The sequence below is a fragment of the Palaemon carinicauda genome, chromosome 45, assembly GCF_036898095.1.
Source record: "Palaemon carinicauda isolate YSFRI2023 chromosome 45, ASM3689809v2, whole genome shotgun sequence".
In the NCBI taxonomy this organism is placed as follows: Eukaryota; Metazoa; Arthropoda; class Malacostraca; order Decapoda; family Palaemonidae; genus Palaemon; species Palaemon carinicauda.
In genome coordinates, this window is record NC_090769.1 from 38,405,468 (window position 1) to 38,420,536 (window position 15,069).

General features: G+C 39.5%; 1 protein-coding gene across 3 annotated transcripts in view; it reads left to right on the forward strand.

Annotated features, from left to right (window-relative positions):
* LOC137634976 (mitochondrial potassium channel ATP-binding subunit) overlaps positions 1–15,069 on the forward strand; it is a 218,455-nt gene that overhangs the window by 57,720 nt on the left and 145,666 nt on the right. For all 3 annotated transcript variants that reach the window (XM_068367570.1, XM_068367571.1, XM_068367572.1), the window contains exons 4-7: positions 3,209–3,322; positions 5,573–5,755; positions 5,975–6,139; positions 14,246–14,391. In XM_068367570.1, the coding sequence (XP_068223671.1) occupies positions 3,209–3,322; positions 5,573–5,755; positions 5,975–6,139; positions 14,246–14,391 (608 nt within the window). The remainder of the gene's footprint in view (positions 1–3,208; positions 3,323–5,572; positions 5,756–5,974; positions 6,140–14,245; positions 14,392–15,069) is intronic.

The following is a 15,069-nucleotide window of genomic DNA, read 5'->3' on the forward strand; positions in this document are numbered from 1 at the left end:
CTACAACCTTTGTAAGAGGTGGTATATCTATGGATAAAGATCATGACCACACTAGACAAAGTCTTCCTGTCTGAGGAGTAGAGAGAATGAAAAGGGTAGCTCATTCTTTTCTTTTGAAGGAAAGGCTTCTGGGACACAACCACTTTGGAGAAGTTGGTTCTTAATGGTCATCTATGCATTCTCTCTCTACAGTGGCAGCTGAAGACCTTTTGGTCTCAGCACCTGGACCCACCAAACACCCTAGTACCAGTAGGTCCAGAACAGAAGAGAGACTTGAGTTGGTGGGTGTCAGACACCAATCTGCTGAGGGGAGTAGAATGCATCAAAAGAAGTGAGGCTATCTCACCTCACAGCATCCAGGCTGTGGTCCGAAACCGAGCGACAGAACCATATAAACCTCCTGGAAAGGAGGGCAGCTTTTCTAGCTTTCAAGCAATTTCATCAGGTTCTTTCAGGACCCCCTATAGTGCTGATGACATTATACAAACAAGGAGATACTTTTCACTGCAGCTCTGCCAGCTAGCTGTAGAAATCTGCAGATAGACGGAAGACAACCTGGTAGTTCTATCAGCTCGTTTCATTCCGGGCAAGTAGAACGGGCTGTAGGACAATCTGAGCAAGAGGACTTGGATAGTAGGCTCCGAATGGTCTTTGAAATAACAGATAACCAACAAAGTATTGACTTTGTAGGGTTTGCGACAATTGACCTGTTTGTGAGGTCTCTAAACCAAAACCCCTAATGTACTGTTCTCCTGTACCGGGTCCCCAGGCAGTATGGCAAGACGCCTTCCAATATCCGTGAGACAGAACAGACACATATGGGTACCCATTCTTCTGCCTAGGAAGGACGCTTTTAAACAAGGTCAGGGCATCTCAAAATCTCTGCATGACCCTAGTAGCTCTGCTGTGGCAACATGTAGAATGGTTCCTGGATCTTCTGCATCAGCTCACAGAAGGTTCATTGGGAGCTCCCTTCACTTCCTGATTTACTCGGACAGCTACACGTAAAGATATACAGTACCATCAAGTGATCCCATCGCTTTGTTTTCACATTTGGAGGTTATCCAGCAACTCCTTTGGAAGAAAGACTTTTTGAGACCAGTTGTAAAGAGAATGGCAGGATACTTTTGGGAGTCATCTGCTGCCATATATCAGGCAAAGTGGTCCGTCTTTTGTGGTTGGTGTCATAGACTGGGTATCGCTCCCCTCAGTACCTCTATTCCAACAATAGTGCAGTTTTTCTTGTATGTCAGGGAAGAAAAGTGCTGGTCAATGTCAGTGGTCAAAGGCTATCGCTCGGCCTTGAGTCTCACTTTTAGACTGAACGGAGTTAACATTTCCTCCTTGATGGAATTTTCTCTCTTCATATGTAACTTTCATCGCACCTGCCCTCAGTCAGAAGTTAAACCTCCTCTTTGGAACATGGCGAAGGTACTGCATTTTCTGAAAGGAGAGCCTTACTAACATCTTCGTCAAGCGTTTGATGATGACTGACTTGATACTTAAGATGGTCTTCTTGCTATTGCTGGCCTCTGCAAAGAAAGTGAGCGAGCTACACTGTCTTTTTACAACATTGCCCATTGAATCAGATGGGGGGAGGTGACACTCGGTTTCATCCCTGAGTTTGTGGCTGACTCAAAATCTGGCTGGAGTGGACCCTAGATTTGGGCCCTTCCGGATAGAGAGTCTCCAGTCTGTAACAGATGACGCAGATCAGCGGTTACTCTGCCCTATAAGGGCACTGAGATAATACCATAATAGAACTGCTAGAGCCTGCCCTCAGATCAGCAGGGTCATTGTGAGTTTGGGGAGAGTAAAAGAGGAAGGTCACAAATAACTCCATCTCTTCCTGGATCAGAGAGGTAATTGAGAGAGCCATACAACCAGGCTCCTCACAGTTTGGTCGTCGACCCCAAGCTCATGACGTTGGGCATCAGCATGTCCCTGGTATTCAAGAAGAATTTCTCTGTGGTGCAGGTTCTGCAATCGTGCATATAGAAACGGCAAACCATATTCACTGCCCACTACCTGCAAGACATAACCCACAGGAGCCTAGATACTTTTACCTTAGGTCCTGTGGTGGTTGCACAAAACGTGATCGGTAACACCTCATCTCCCTCATAGGTCAAGTAGCAGTCGGTTGAGGGCAGATGTTACCCGTAAGTAAGTCTAGCATGATTATTTGAGTGACTGGCCACTTCCTTTATCCTTCTCCCCTATCTTAGGGTTCCGCATCCAAGGTACTCTGCAAGCTCACCTCCTCTAACTGCAGGTGGGTACCATCGTCCCTGGTGTAACCTGGTATATGTATATACTGTATGGTTGTCATGTCCCCATCCTCAAAACGAGGGGGAGTTGGGCAATGTCTAGGTTAAGTGTGAAGTTTAGCTCGAGAATTACACTTACCTGGTCAAGTCACATTGCTAAATTCTCACACCTAGCATAGATTGCTCAGGCTGTTAACCCAAGGGTTAACAAGGTGTCAGGGTGACCTGTAAATAGCTCATGCAAAGCAATGAGTATTCACCCTGGGTCAGCCACCAGCCAGTTGGTTTTTGGACTTCTACCCACCATGGAGTGAGATTCCACTGTATTTTTCCTAACGATACAAACCTGGAGCTGTTAACAAATACTGGTCCTACCATCACCTTCCCCCAGAAGTCCCGCAGCAATTGCGAAGTGACGGTTGTTCACTATTGCATGTGTGAATGATGAGGAGGTTGTTTTACTCCCCCACTAACTAGCGAAGGGTAATTACTCCTCGTAAAAAGCTTAACGACTCTTGTCAACTATTTCTGAAATATATCTCCAATGTAAAGAGCTCCAGGGTTGTATAGTCAGGAAAAATACAAAATATTCCTAATTTGTCATTTTATATATGAAAGATCTATTTAAACATTATTACTGATCTTGAAATATTTTCTATTGTTTATCTATCAGCTCTCATGTATAATTTAGTTATTCATGTTTCTTTTCCTCTCAGCTAATTTTCCTGTTGGAGCAATAGGGCTTATAGCATTCTACTTTTTCAGCTAGGGTTGTAGCTTAGATAGTAATAAAAATACAGTAATAACAATCTCTATCCAGCACCCTGGCCATATAAAGGTCATCATATTTCACCATCATATAAAGAACCATTATTTTTGTTTAATTTTTAAAACTGGTTATTGTTCTTAATGCTTTTTCATGTTTGTTTTCTTTTTTGTAGGTACGGAAGTATGGCACCTATTCACTTAAAAATAAAGGAACATCAAAAGAAGGCTATTCTTTATCCTTTCTTCTTAGGCTGTCAATTGGTGGAGGCTCCCTGATTGGGGTGAAGGTAGGTTGATAATCAATTTTATTGAATTCTGTACAATACTACAGTACATATTGATTGTTCTTATCTATATATGTTAATGAATTAATTGTGTGAGACTAATGGAATATTTTTCTCAAGCTACAATATTGATTATGCTTATATATGTATTAGAACCCTGTATATAGGAAGTCGTTGACTTATGACAGAGGCTACTTACGACAGTTTGACTTTACGACCACTTTTTCAGTGATGACGTCCCAAGTCCGTCGGAAGTAGTACAGTACACTAATAAGACAAATACAGTATTTCCTTAGGAATAATCTATTTTCTTGTATAAAAATGAATGAATTAATCTTGGTAAGTTAGTATTTTCTTTTATTGATAATATACACTATCCATTTTAAATAAAAGATATACTAAGGAAAGTTTTAATATCTGTCTAGTTCATACTGTGTATGTCTGGTGACATCATATTTCTGGCATAGCCATGGAAAACGAGCAGAAAAATGGAGTGATTACATTTCAATAGGCTATCGATTATTGTTGTTATTCCCATAATCAAAATGTCAAGTAACGATATAAAGTATTTTATGAGTGCTACATAACTTAAATGTAACTCTACAGCAATGATGATATTAATCTAATAAAAGTACACTAATAGGACAAATATTTTCTCAAAGTAATATACAGTATTTTTTTTTATCTTATAAAAGTGAGATACTTTTCCTTGGTAGGTTATTATTTTTTCTTGCAAGAAAAACGAGAACTGTTTTATATATTTCGCAAGTCATTCTTTGTTGAGTTCATTTCACAGTGCACATGTCCAATGATGTAAGATTCATTTTGAAGATATTTTGAATGAGTTAAGAAATTTTATAAATGATATTCCTTGTTATTCGTATGTACATATAATCGCAATACGGTAGCGTGACCTTGATGTCAGCTGATGACTCAAAAAGTAAAACAGAATTAATTGTTGGGTGGTTTATTCATCCTGGCAGAGGTTCAACAATACCACTAAAGCCAAGTCTGAGTGACCTGACCAAGACTGAACCCTTATAAGCCTTCTTCTTTAGTTTAGGTTTTCTCTTCATGCTCTATCAAGATATATATAAATTTATATATCTACAAGATATAAAAATACAAAATTAATTTGTTCTGGAGTGGCTATTGTTTTGTGTAAATTTTGTATTATGAGTCACGTTTTACTTGTAAATTGCCTAATTCATTCCAAACCCTACAAAAACACCACATTGAATTTTATAATAGAGCTACAGTGTATCCACAATGAAATTCTTTACAGCCAAATACATTTGAATCATTCAATATACCTAACCTAACTGTTAATATCTGTAAATTATGTAGTTATTAGAACAATGCAATAATAAATGGAAAATAATACAATACATAATGTGCAATACTGTACTGTGCGTTTATAAAATATACAGAGATGGGCGCATCACTCGTTTCTGGGCATTGTGTCAGTGTCAATTCGTTGATTTTTTTCCCAAAAAGTTGCATTGTTTTTTTTTGCGCGATGGCACCATTGCGTCGCTGATGGATACGGAAATCTAAACTAATTAATCTAATTTACATGAAACATCAAACTCACTCTCTCTCTCTCTCTCTCTCTCTCTCTCTCTCTCTCTCTCTCTCTCTCTCTCTCTCTCTCTCTCTCTCTCTCTAATTTAGTTTTACTAGAAAAGGAGAAGTCCCATCAAAACAAATGAAGAAAACAAAACAAAATTGAATTACACATAAAACTTGGCTTTAAGGGGAAAATGACACAACATTTTATTTGCGACAATGTATTTGTGCCAACGTCATTGTTTCACTTTTTCAATTTTATCGTCTTTGCGTCAAGTGCCAATGAAATGGTTATTCCATTGTCGATGCAATGGCGCAACTGGTGACGCAAGTGCCCAGGACTGGAAATATACAGAATGTTTTAGTTACTCTTACTGTATAGAGATACATGTTAGAGATTGCGAGTATGTTGCCAAGGTTCTTTTTCCATTGTATGTGTGGTTTTAATGAACATTTGGTTAATCTTAATCACATAATAATACTCAGTGCTTATAGAAAGGTTTGGTATAGAACCCATTGTTATGGTGTTTGTGGATGACTAAATGTCTGTAATCTAAAGGATTTTCAAGAAAAATTCTTTAGCATTCATCCTCTTCTTGTAGATACCTGTTATGTAGGTCAAATTTTGGGGAACTAAATTTTTGTATTATTTTCTCAGCAAATAAATTTTTATTCATTTTACAGGGACTGAGTTCACAGTTCATTGTTGAATGCAAAGCTACCAGTGATTCTTCTGTATCAGTAGAAATCCATGACAGGGTTCAAGGAGCAGAGAGTATATCAGAATCAAAAGATCCTCCATTTGACTGGCTATTCTTTTGGGACTTACTTAAGCCACAATTTCACTACTTTCTGGCAGCTATGATGGTAAGCTATATCGTTTTTGATAACTAGCTTATTCAAGTTTAGTTTATTTATCTTCAATTTAGATTCTATGATTCTATAAGTATAAACCCTTGTAGTATGAGACTGATCACATTTTCAGCACATTTGAAAGAATGCTATGATTAATATTTTAATGATCAAGGCAAATAATTGTTGGTGAACAGTGAGTAGATTTTCACAAAAGGAATCTTTTCTTTACAGAGTGCTTTCATTGTTGCATTGGCAAATATTCAAGTACCTGTGTTATTAGGTGAAATTGTGAATATTTTAACAAGATATAGTCAAGACGAAGTAAGAGCAGGTAGAAATTACTTTGAAGATGTGTATCAGCCATCCATGAAGCTAGTCAAATACTACATTACTCAGGTAATTATTTCAACTTGATTGTTACTGAGTTGAACATATCACAACAATCTTATAAGATTATGGTATAACAACTGGAAAATTTGATACTTCATATGTAAGTTCTATGAAAAACATTATAACTTAAACTGAATGTTATGGGAATTATTATGCAGTCTCTCTCTCTCTCTCTCTCTTTCTCTCTCTCTCTCTCTCTCTCTCTCTCTCTCTCTCTCTCTCTCTCTCTCTCTCTCTCTCTCTCTCTCTCTCTCTCTGTATATATATATATATATATATATATATATATATATATATATATATATATATATATATATATATATATATATATATAGTAATACTACACTAAGTTATTTAATCTTATGTAATTTTTTACTTTTATGTTGGCATTCTCAAATATGAAATGAAAAAATTAAATCCTCATTACCCTGTTCTATGCTACCTTGTGGCAGTCTCTGTTACATAGTAATGATAGAACATTGCAGAAAACCCTAGCTACTTGACATTCTTTTTATAAACTTAGATAATACAAAAGAAAGGTTTGTCAGTCAAAATGAAATTTACAGTACTGTATTATATTTTCTCAGTGTCAAAAAAAGTCACATTCATCCAGATTTTTCATGCTAAATATTTGCTATTACTTCAATATGTTGAATTTTAGCCTATCAGCTAACAATTCGTTTAAACTTTTCTTAAAGTATGCTATTATTTTTAAATATTTAACTTAGCCGGTGAATATATAATAGCTGCAACTCTGTTGCTCGACAGACACATACATAAAAAACTCGCGAGCGATCGCTATGCAGGTTGCGGGTGTGCCCACCAGCGCCAACTGTCGGCCAGATACCACTCTCTGATGTAAACAAAACCTTCAATTTCTTCTCTGTCGACGTGTCGACAAGACGTACTTTTACTCGCTGTAGAACCTGGAGTTTTTCCCATCATATTTGGTGAAGTACTTTAATTTGGTTTGAGCTTTCGCAGTGCAGATGTTTTATCTTCATCTTAAATCTTGAACTCGTTTTTGGATAGATTTAATTTTTGATGACAAAGAGAGTATGGACTTTCTTTGACTTTTAAATGGCCGACCCTTCCCTTAGACGGAAGTGTGTTTAGGCTTTTAGCAATTATCTTATCACGTTATAAATTAATTATAGTTTTTCCTCTATATATTTTATATCTCACCGCCTTTATTAGGCCTCTTCGATTAACTTTCCGTTTATAATAAACATAAAAATAAATTTTAATGATTTGTTTATATGCGACCTTCCTGAGAGTAGGCGGTCCTAACTTGGAAACCGAAGTTAAACAACGTTGAGCCCTTTCAATCGTAAATAGCTTTTAAAGAGCTAATGATTTAAAACTTTTTAAATGAATATTTTTTAATAGATATTTTATGAAAGATTTTCTTTGAATAGTCTTCGTACTGTTTCAAAGATGAACTAACGTTTAGTTTATTTATGCTACGCAGTTTGCGCTCTATCGTTACGATAGAGAGAGAGAGTATCACGGTTTCACTTTGCAGAAAGAGTAAATCGATTCTGACGTTTTGTTCATTCTTCTTTCAAAGCTTAAATGTTTTAAATTCTATTTTAAAGGAACTTTTTAATTGAAAAACCTTTCAGTTTTTTTTTTTTTTTTCCTTTGGTCAAATAACATGTTTTTTTTGACGAAACGTAAGTGGGCTTTTCTCTTAGGTGCGTAATCAAGAGAGAGAGAGAGAGAGAGAGATAGAGACGGAGGGAGAGAGAGGAGAGAAAACGTTCTGTTCAAGCGGGTAACGTTGTTCTCGAGTTACTCTCGTCCCTAGTCTCTGTACGGGGAGAAAGGATAAAACGTTTTTAGTTTTTTATTCTCGTCCCCAGGCAATGTACGGTGAGAGATTGAAAACGTAGTTTTGAATGAACTAGTGTTTAGTCTCTTCCCCAGCCACTGAATTTTTTATCTTAAAAATGTTTACTGTTTTTTGCTGGTATTAATGTGCTTGCATTATACGTCTGATTTCGCTATTACTACCTTTTGATGAGGGTAGAATTGCGTGCTTCAGGTAGAAATCAGTAAAAGTTTCGATTTCAGTGAAATAAGTGCAAAACAGAAAATCGTAGTGATAAAGTGATATTGCGCAAAGTGTTATCAGTGTTGCGACCGAGGGTTCGTCTGTTCGTGCCTGTCGTTCGCCTAGTCCGGGACCTCTTGCAAGCTCCCAAGCCCAGGGGAGAAGTAATGTCGTACGACTTATGGGTTCGAGAGGCCTTGATCAGCGAACAGACGTTCCCTCTATGGTATCGGGTGTATCTTACCAAGATCACCCCTACCATAAGGCGAAAAGACGATTTTCTCCTCGTCATCCGAAGGCTTTTCGCATAAGAAACCTGAAACAAGGTTTCGAGGCCCTTAAGCGAAAGTCAGTCCTTTCAGGACAGGTCCAGCGTCCTGGTTGTAGCCATTAGGACAGCTCTGACCCTATGCAGTCATCGGAAGACTGCTCGCCGCCTAACAAAAGCGTAACACAGACTCCGAGAGTCTTTTTGTTGGCAAGGTTTTGCGGTCACAGACGTTACCCTCGTCTCTTACCGCAACCATTTCCGTTGATCCTAAATGGGTTGTACGGCAAGACATGCAGAATAAGCTTGCCTCCCTTATGGAAGACTATTCTGCCGATAAGTCCGTTGAGCCTAGCCGTTTATCTCATTGAGATCCTGGCTTTCAGCCAACCTAACGTTCCTTTGTGCGTCCTGTTGACGTTGGCGTAGCTAAGTCACGTCAGTCAGGTTGTTTAGAACCACACTCGATGCGGTCTCGTGTGGATTTTCAGCCACATTTGGACGTTAGGCCACTTGCTGATGCTCCTGTTGACGTTCAGGACGTTCGCTAACAATCGGAGTTGACTTGTTTTGACGCTGAGCGTCAACCTCCGCATTCTAGAGTTGTTTTGACTGCTCAGTCTAGGCGGTCAAAGCAGTCTCGAGTGGACGCTGTGCGTCCTCACGCACCTGTTGTTGTTGACAGTTCACAGACTGTCAAGCAGTTACATGACGTTGCGTCCTGGTCTCTCGCACCTGTTGTTGTTGACAGTTCACAGACTGTCAAGCAGTTACATGACGTTGCGTCCTGGTCCGCTACTAATGCACCAGTGCGTGTGGACTCTGCTTGTAAAGCATTGCCACCACGGTAGGTCTCTCCCCCTGCTTGAGACTCAGCTATTATCGGACAAGGTTCCTTTAGATGAGGAAGTTGCTGTTCCCCCTCCTACTGATATTCCCTTGAGGACTCTGTCAGACGGAGAGGAGCCTAAAGCTGCTTAGCCCTCTATGGACTTTAAATAAATCATGCTGATTTTTAAGGATCTTTGTCCGGATCTTTTTGTAACTGCTGCTCCTCGTTCGCCTAAACGTCAGAGCTTACACTAGGCCTAGCTACTTCGAAGCCGTTGTTTTATAAGCTAGTGCTCTCTCGCTCTCCTAGAGAGCTTTACGTTTGCTAGGCGACTGGTTTATCACCAGGAGGAGTTTGGGGGATACAGCCTTTGCTTTCCCTTCTTTTAAACTGGCTTATAGAGCGAGAGTCTGATATGACACGAGAGAAGTTCTCGGCTTGGGAGTTCCTGCCTCTGCCCAGATAGACTTCTCAAATCTCATAGACTCTCCCTGGCGCCTGGCCAGGAGACGCTCCAAGATTTTACAGGTCAACTTCACAGCTGTTTTCGAGCCTTTGAAGTTTTGCTGTACAATTATGTCATGCATAAACAAGGCTTTCAGGGATGGCTCCAATGATCTGACAGCCACGTTCTCTGCAGGAACAAGTCCCTCAGGGATGGCTCCATCATTTGGCAGCCATGTTCACTGCAGGAGTACGTAAGAGGCAAGTGCGCTCAATGTGTTCATTGTCAAGACAAACTTCACGATGAAGTCTACCAGGCTGTCTTGACAGCATTTATGGAAGGCGACTGGATGGTCTCTCTCGACCTTCAGGAGGCATACTTCCACATTCCTATACACCCGGATTCCCAACCGTTTCTGAGGTTTGTTTACAGGAATGTGGGGTACCAGTTTCGAGCTATCGGAGATCAGAGCCTCCCTGTACTTGGACGACTGGCTTCTCAGAGCCTCTTCCAGTCATCGCTGTCTGAAGGATCTCAATTGGACTCTAGATCTGACCAAGGAATTGGGACTCCTAGTCAACTTGGAAAAGTCACAGCTGGTCCCATCCCAAACTATTCTGTATTTAGGGATGGAGATTCACAGTCAAGTTTTTCGGGCTTTTCCGTCGGCCCCCAGAATAGATCAAGCCCTGCTCGCCATCCAGAAGATGTTGAAGAAGGAACGTTGCTCAGTCAGGCTTTGGATGAGTCCGGTAGGAACGCTGTCATCCCTGGAGCAATTTGTCTCGCTAGGAAGGCTACACCTCCGACCTCTACAATTCCATCTGGCTTTTCACTGGAAAAAGGACAAGACGCTAGAGGCGGTCTCGATCCCGATTTCCGAAAAGATAAAGACTTGTCTGACTTGGTGGAAAGACAATATCAGTCTACGAGAGGGTCTTCCCCTAGCAGTTCAGAAACCCAACCACGTTCTCTTCTCGGACGCATCGGACTTGGGCTGGGGCGCGACGCTGGACGGTCGGGAATGCTCAGGTCTGTGGAACTCGAGTCAGAGGAGCATGCATATCAACAGCAAGGAGCGTTTGGCGGTTCATCTGGCCTTGATAAGCTTCGAGAATCTCCTTCGAGGCAAGGTGGTGGAGGTCAACTCGGACAACACCACGGCCTTGGCGTACATTTCCAAACAGGGAGGTACCCACTCATTGACTCTGTACGAGATCGCAAGGGACCTGCTCATCTGGTCAAAAGATCGAGACATCTCCCTAGTAACGAGGTTCATCCAGGGCGACTTGAACGTCCTAGCAGATTGTCTCAGTCGGAAAGGTCAAGTAATTCCAACCGAATGGACCCTCCACAAGGATGTGTGCAAGAGACTTTGGGCGACTTGGGGTCAACCCACCATAGATCTCTTTGCAACCTCGCTGACCAAGAGGCTTCCAATCTATTGCTCTCCAGTCCCAGACCCAGCAGCAATACATATAGATGCCTTCCTCCTAGATTGGTCACACCTAGATCTTTACGCATTCCCACCATTCAAGATTGTCAACAAGGTACTGCAGAAATTCGCCTCTCACGAAGGGACAAGGTTGACGTTAGTTGCTCCCCTCTGGCCCGCGAGAGAATGGTTCACCGAGGTACTTCGATGGTTGGTAGACGTTCCCAGAAGTCTTCCTCTAAGAGTAGACCTTTTACGTCAGCCACACGTAAAGAAGGTACACCAAAGCCTCCACGCTCTTCGTCTGACTGCCTTCAGACTATCGAAAGACTCTCGAGAGCTAGAGGCTTTTCGAAGGAGGCAGCCAGTGCGATTGCTAGAGCGAGGAGAGCGTCTACCATTAGAGTTTACCAATCGAAGTGGGAAGTCTTCCGAGACTGGTGCAAGTCAGTTTCCGTATCCTCGTCCAGTACCTCTGTAGCCCAAATAGCTGATTTTCTCTTATACCTGAGAAAAGTTCGCTCCCTTTCAGCTCCTACGATCAAGGGCTACAGAAGCATGTTGGCCTCGGTCTTCCGGCATAGAGGCTTAGATCTTTCCAACAATAAAGATCTGCAAGACCTCCTTAAGTCTTTTGAGACCTCTAAGGAACGTCGTTTGGCTACACCTGGGTGGAATGTAGACGTGGTCCTAAGATTCCTCATGTCAGACAGGTTTGAGCCTTTACATTCAGCCTCCCTGAAAGATCTCACTCTTAAGACTCTTTTCCTGGTATGCTTGGCCTCGGCTAAAAGAGTCAGAGAGCTTCATGCCTTCAGCAAGAACATCGGGTTTTCGTCAGAAAAAGCTACTTGTTCTCTGCAGCTTGGTTTCCTAACCAAGAATGAGCTACCTTTTCGTCCTTGGCCTAAATCTTTCGATATTCCTAGCTTATCGGAGATCGTAGGCAATGAACTAGAAAGAGTATTATGCCCTGTTAGAGCTCTTAAGTTCTACTTAACTCGTACTAAACCTTTACGAGGCCAATCTGAAGCGTTATGGTGTTCGGTTAAGAAACCATCCTTGCCTATGTCAAAGAATGCTTTGTCATATTTCATCAGATTGTTAATACGAGAAGCTCATTCACACTTGAGTGAGGAAGACCGATCTTTGCTTAAGGTTAAGACGCACGAGGTTAGAGCTGTCGCAACCTCCGTGGCCTTTAAGCAAAATAGATCTCTGCAAAGTATCATGGACGCAACCTATTGGAGAAGCAAGTCAGTGTTCGCGTCATTTTACTTGAAAAATGTCCAGACTCTTTACGAGAACTGCTACACACTGGGACCATTCGTAGCAGCGAGTGCAGTAGTGGGTGAGGGCTCAACCACTACAATTCCCTAATTCCATATCCTTTTAATCTGTCTCTTGAAATGTTTTTAATGTTGTTTTTATGGGTTGTTCGGAAGGCTTAGAAGCCTTTCGCATCCTGGTTGATTTGGCGGGTGGTCAAAGTCATTTCTTGAGAGCGCCCAGATTAGGGGTTTGATGAGGTCCTGTTGTATGGGTTGCAGCCCTTGATACTTCAGCTCCTGGGAGTCTGTCAGCATCCTAAGAGGATCGCTGGGCTCCGTAAGGAAGACAGACTTACAAGGCAGAGTAATCGTCTAAGTCGACTTCCTTACCAGGTACCTATTTATTTTGGTTTTGTTATATTGATAACTGTCAAAATGAAAAAACTCTTAGCTTATACGATGTAAACATATTTAACTCTGGTCTCTACCCACCTCCTTGGGTGTGAATCAGCTATTATATATTCACCGGCTAAGTTAAATATTTAAAAATGATATTTTAATTATAAAATAAATTTTTGAATATACTTACCCGGTGAATATATAAATTAAACGACCCTCCCTTCCTCCCCAATAGAGACGCAGTGGGATGAGAAGAAATTGAAGGTTTTGTTTACATCAGAGAGTGGTATCTGGCCGACAGTTGGCGCTGGTGGGCACACCCGCAACCTGCATAGCGATCGCTCGCGAGTTTTTTATGTATGTGTCTGTCGAGCAACAGAGTTGCAGCTATTATATATTCACCGGGTAAGTATATTCAAAAATTTATTTTATAATTAAAATATCATTTTATTAAACATTTGGCATTAGGGTACCACATCCCATTTAAATCAAAGATAACACAAATATGATATAACATATCAAATTTATCATAAATCCTCAAAATGTTTAAAACACAAGCAAATGAATGGGCAGACAAGGAAAAAATATCTTGAAATTTTGGAGGCCTATCTCCCAAAACTATACTTATTGACCTTCAAATGGGAACTCGGATGTAATGAATTCCCCTTTCAAAAACAAAAAGCAAATGAAAGCTAAATGCATTGTCTACTTAACCATAGAGAATTCTTTTTTATTTTGTCCCAAAAATATGTTTTTCCTTTGTCAGAACTGGTTAACGGTAATCAATTCAGCAATTATTTTAAAGTGAAGTTTTAGGTTTAGTCAAATACAGTATTTAACAATGTAAACATTCACTATGTAGCATTCAGCATAAATTTTCAAACTATTATAGCTGTTTGTGTTACAAATAATTAACATTTAAATCTTATTGGAGGGCTACTTAAGATTACATTTTCATCTTTTACTAGTGAGATATTTTATTTTGTTTAAATATAAAGTGCATTTATTTCCAATGAAACCACACACTTACTTGCTTTTATTATTTTTATTGCAATTAACATTGCATAAAAGTAGAAATATCCAAGTCATTAAAAAAAATCAGATATACTGTATATCCTTTTCAACTTTTTTTCATAGCAAATTTTGTGCTAATAGTTTATGAAAAAAACTATCATATGAACCATAATATGCCAGATAGAGACACACTAGATAAGCAAGGGATAATTGGACAGCATTATGATATATTTTTAAATATTTCCCTGCTTTGAAAAATATCTGTTTTCAACATATTCCACTAATAAAAATTGTAGTGTAGGGCATAATCATGGGACAAAATATTCCTTTTATAGGTCTTTTTCTTTAATGTTAAAATTGTTTTATTTGAACTCTTGAATATTTTTCTCCAGGCATTTTTCACATTTTCATATATTACCTTCCTGACAAGAATGGGCGAAGGCCTTGCTGATGATCTTAGACAACAACTTTTCAATAACCTTTTGAAACAAGATATGTCATTTTATGATAAACATAAAACCGGAGAGCTTGTTAACAGGTAAGATATCAATATTTGCTCTGTTTATTACCAGTATTGTATTTAGTATTGAACGTGATATTTTTGGAAATTGATTTTTAGCTTATGATTTTTCTAATGTGAAAATTATTGGTGGAGCTTTTTACCCTCAATATATTTGTTCATTATTGTTCATGACTTATTTATTGTCAGTAACAGCATAAAACCAATGTCTCTGTGAGTTACACAAGTCAAAAGCAATGAAACTTTCTTTGTAATTCATCAAATTACATATAGAAAAGATGCCATTTTAAATGTCCCAAAGCAATTTTTCCGAAAGAAGTAGTTATTTACCACCAGTCATTTCCATGACAAAGACAAGTCAACATTGTCATATCTTTGAAAGTTATGGACAAAGACTTTCATTGTAGCATCTGCTTAGTAATAATCAGAGAGATTTCAGTGCCTTTACATGAGATATTATACATATATGCTACCATTGCATATCATTTAAAATTGTTTTAAAATTACAATTTGAAAAGTAATTTGTATTTTTCTTAATTATATAAATCTGAGTTCTTTACTATAGGAGAATGATAACAGCAAAACTAGAATATGTCAGTTAAAACTTTTAAAGAGGTGTAAAAATCCGACAGGTAGGTTACCTGCTAGAGTGGTCACCTCCCTGCCAGCCCACAGCCAACACACTTTGATTGCACC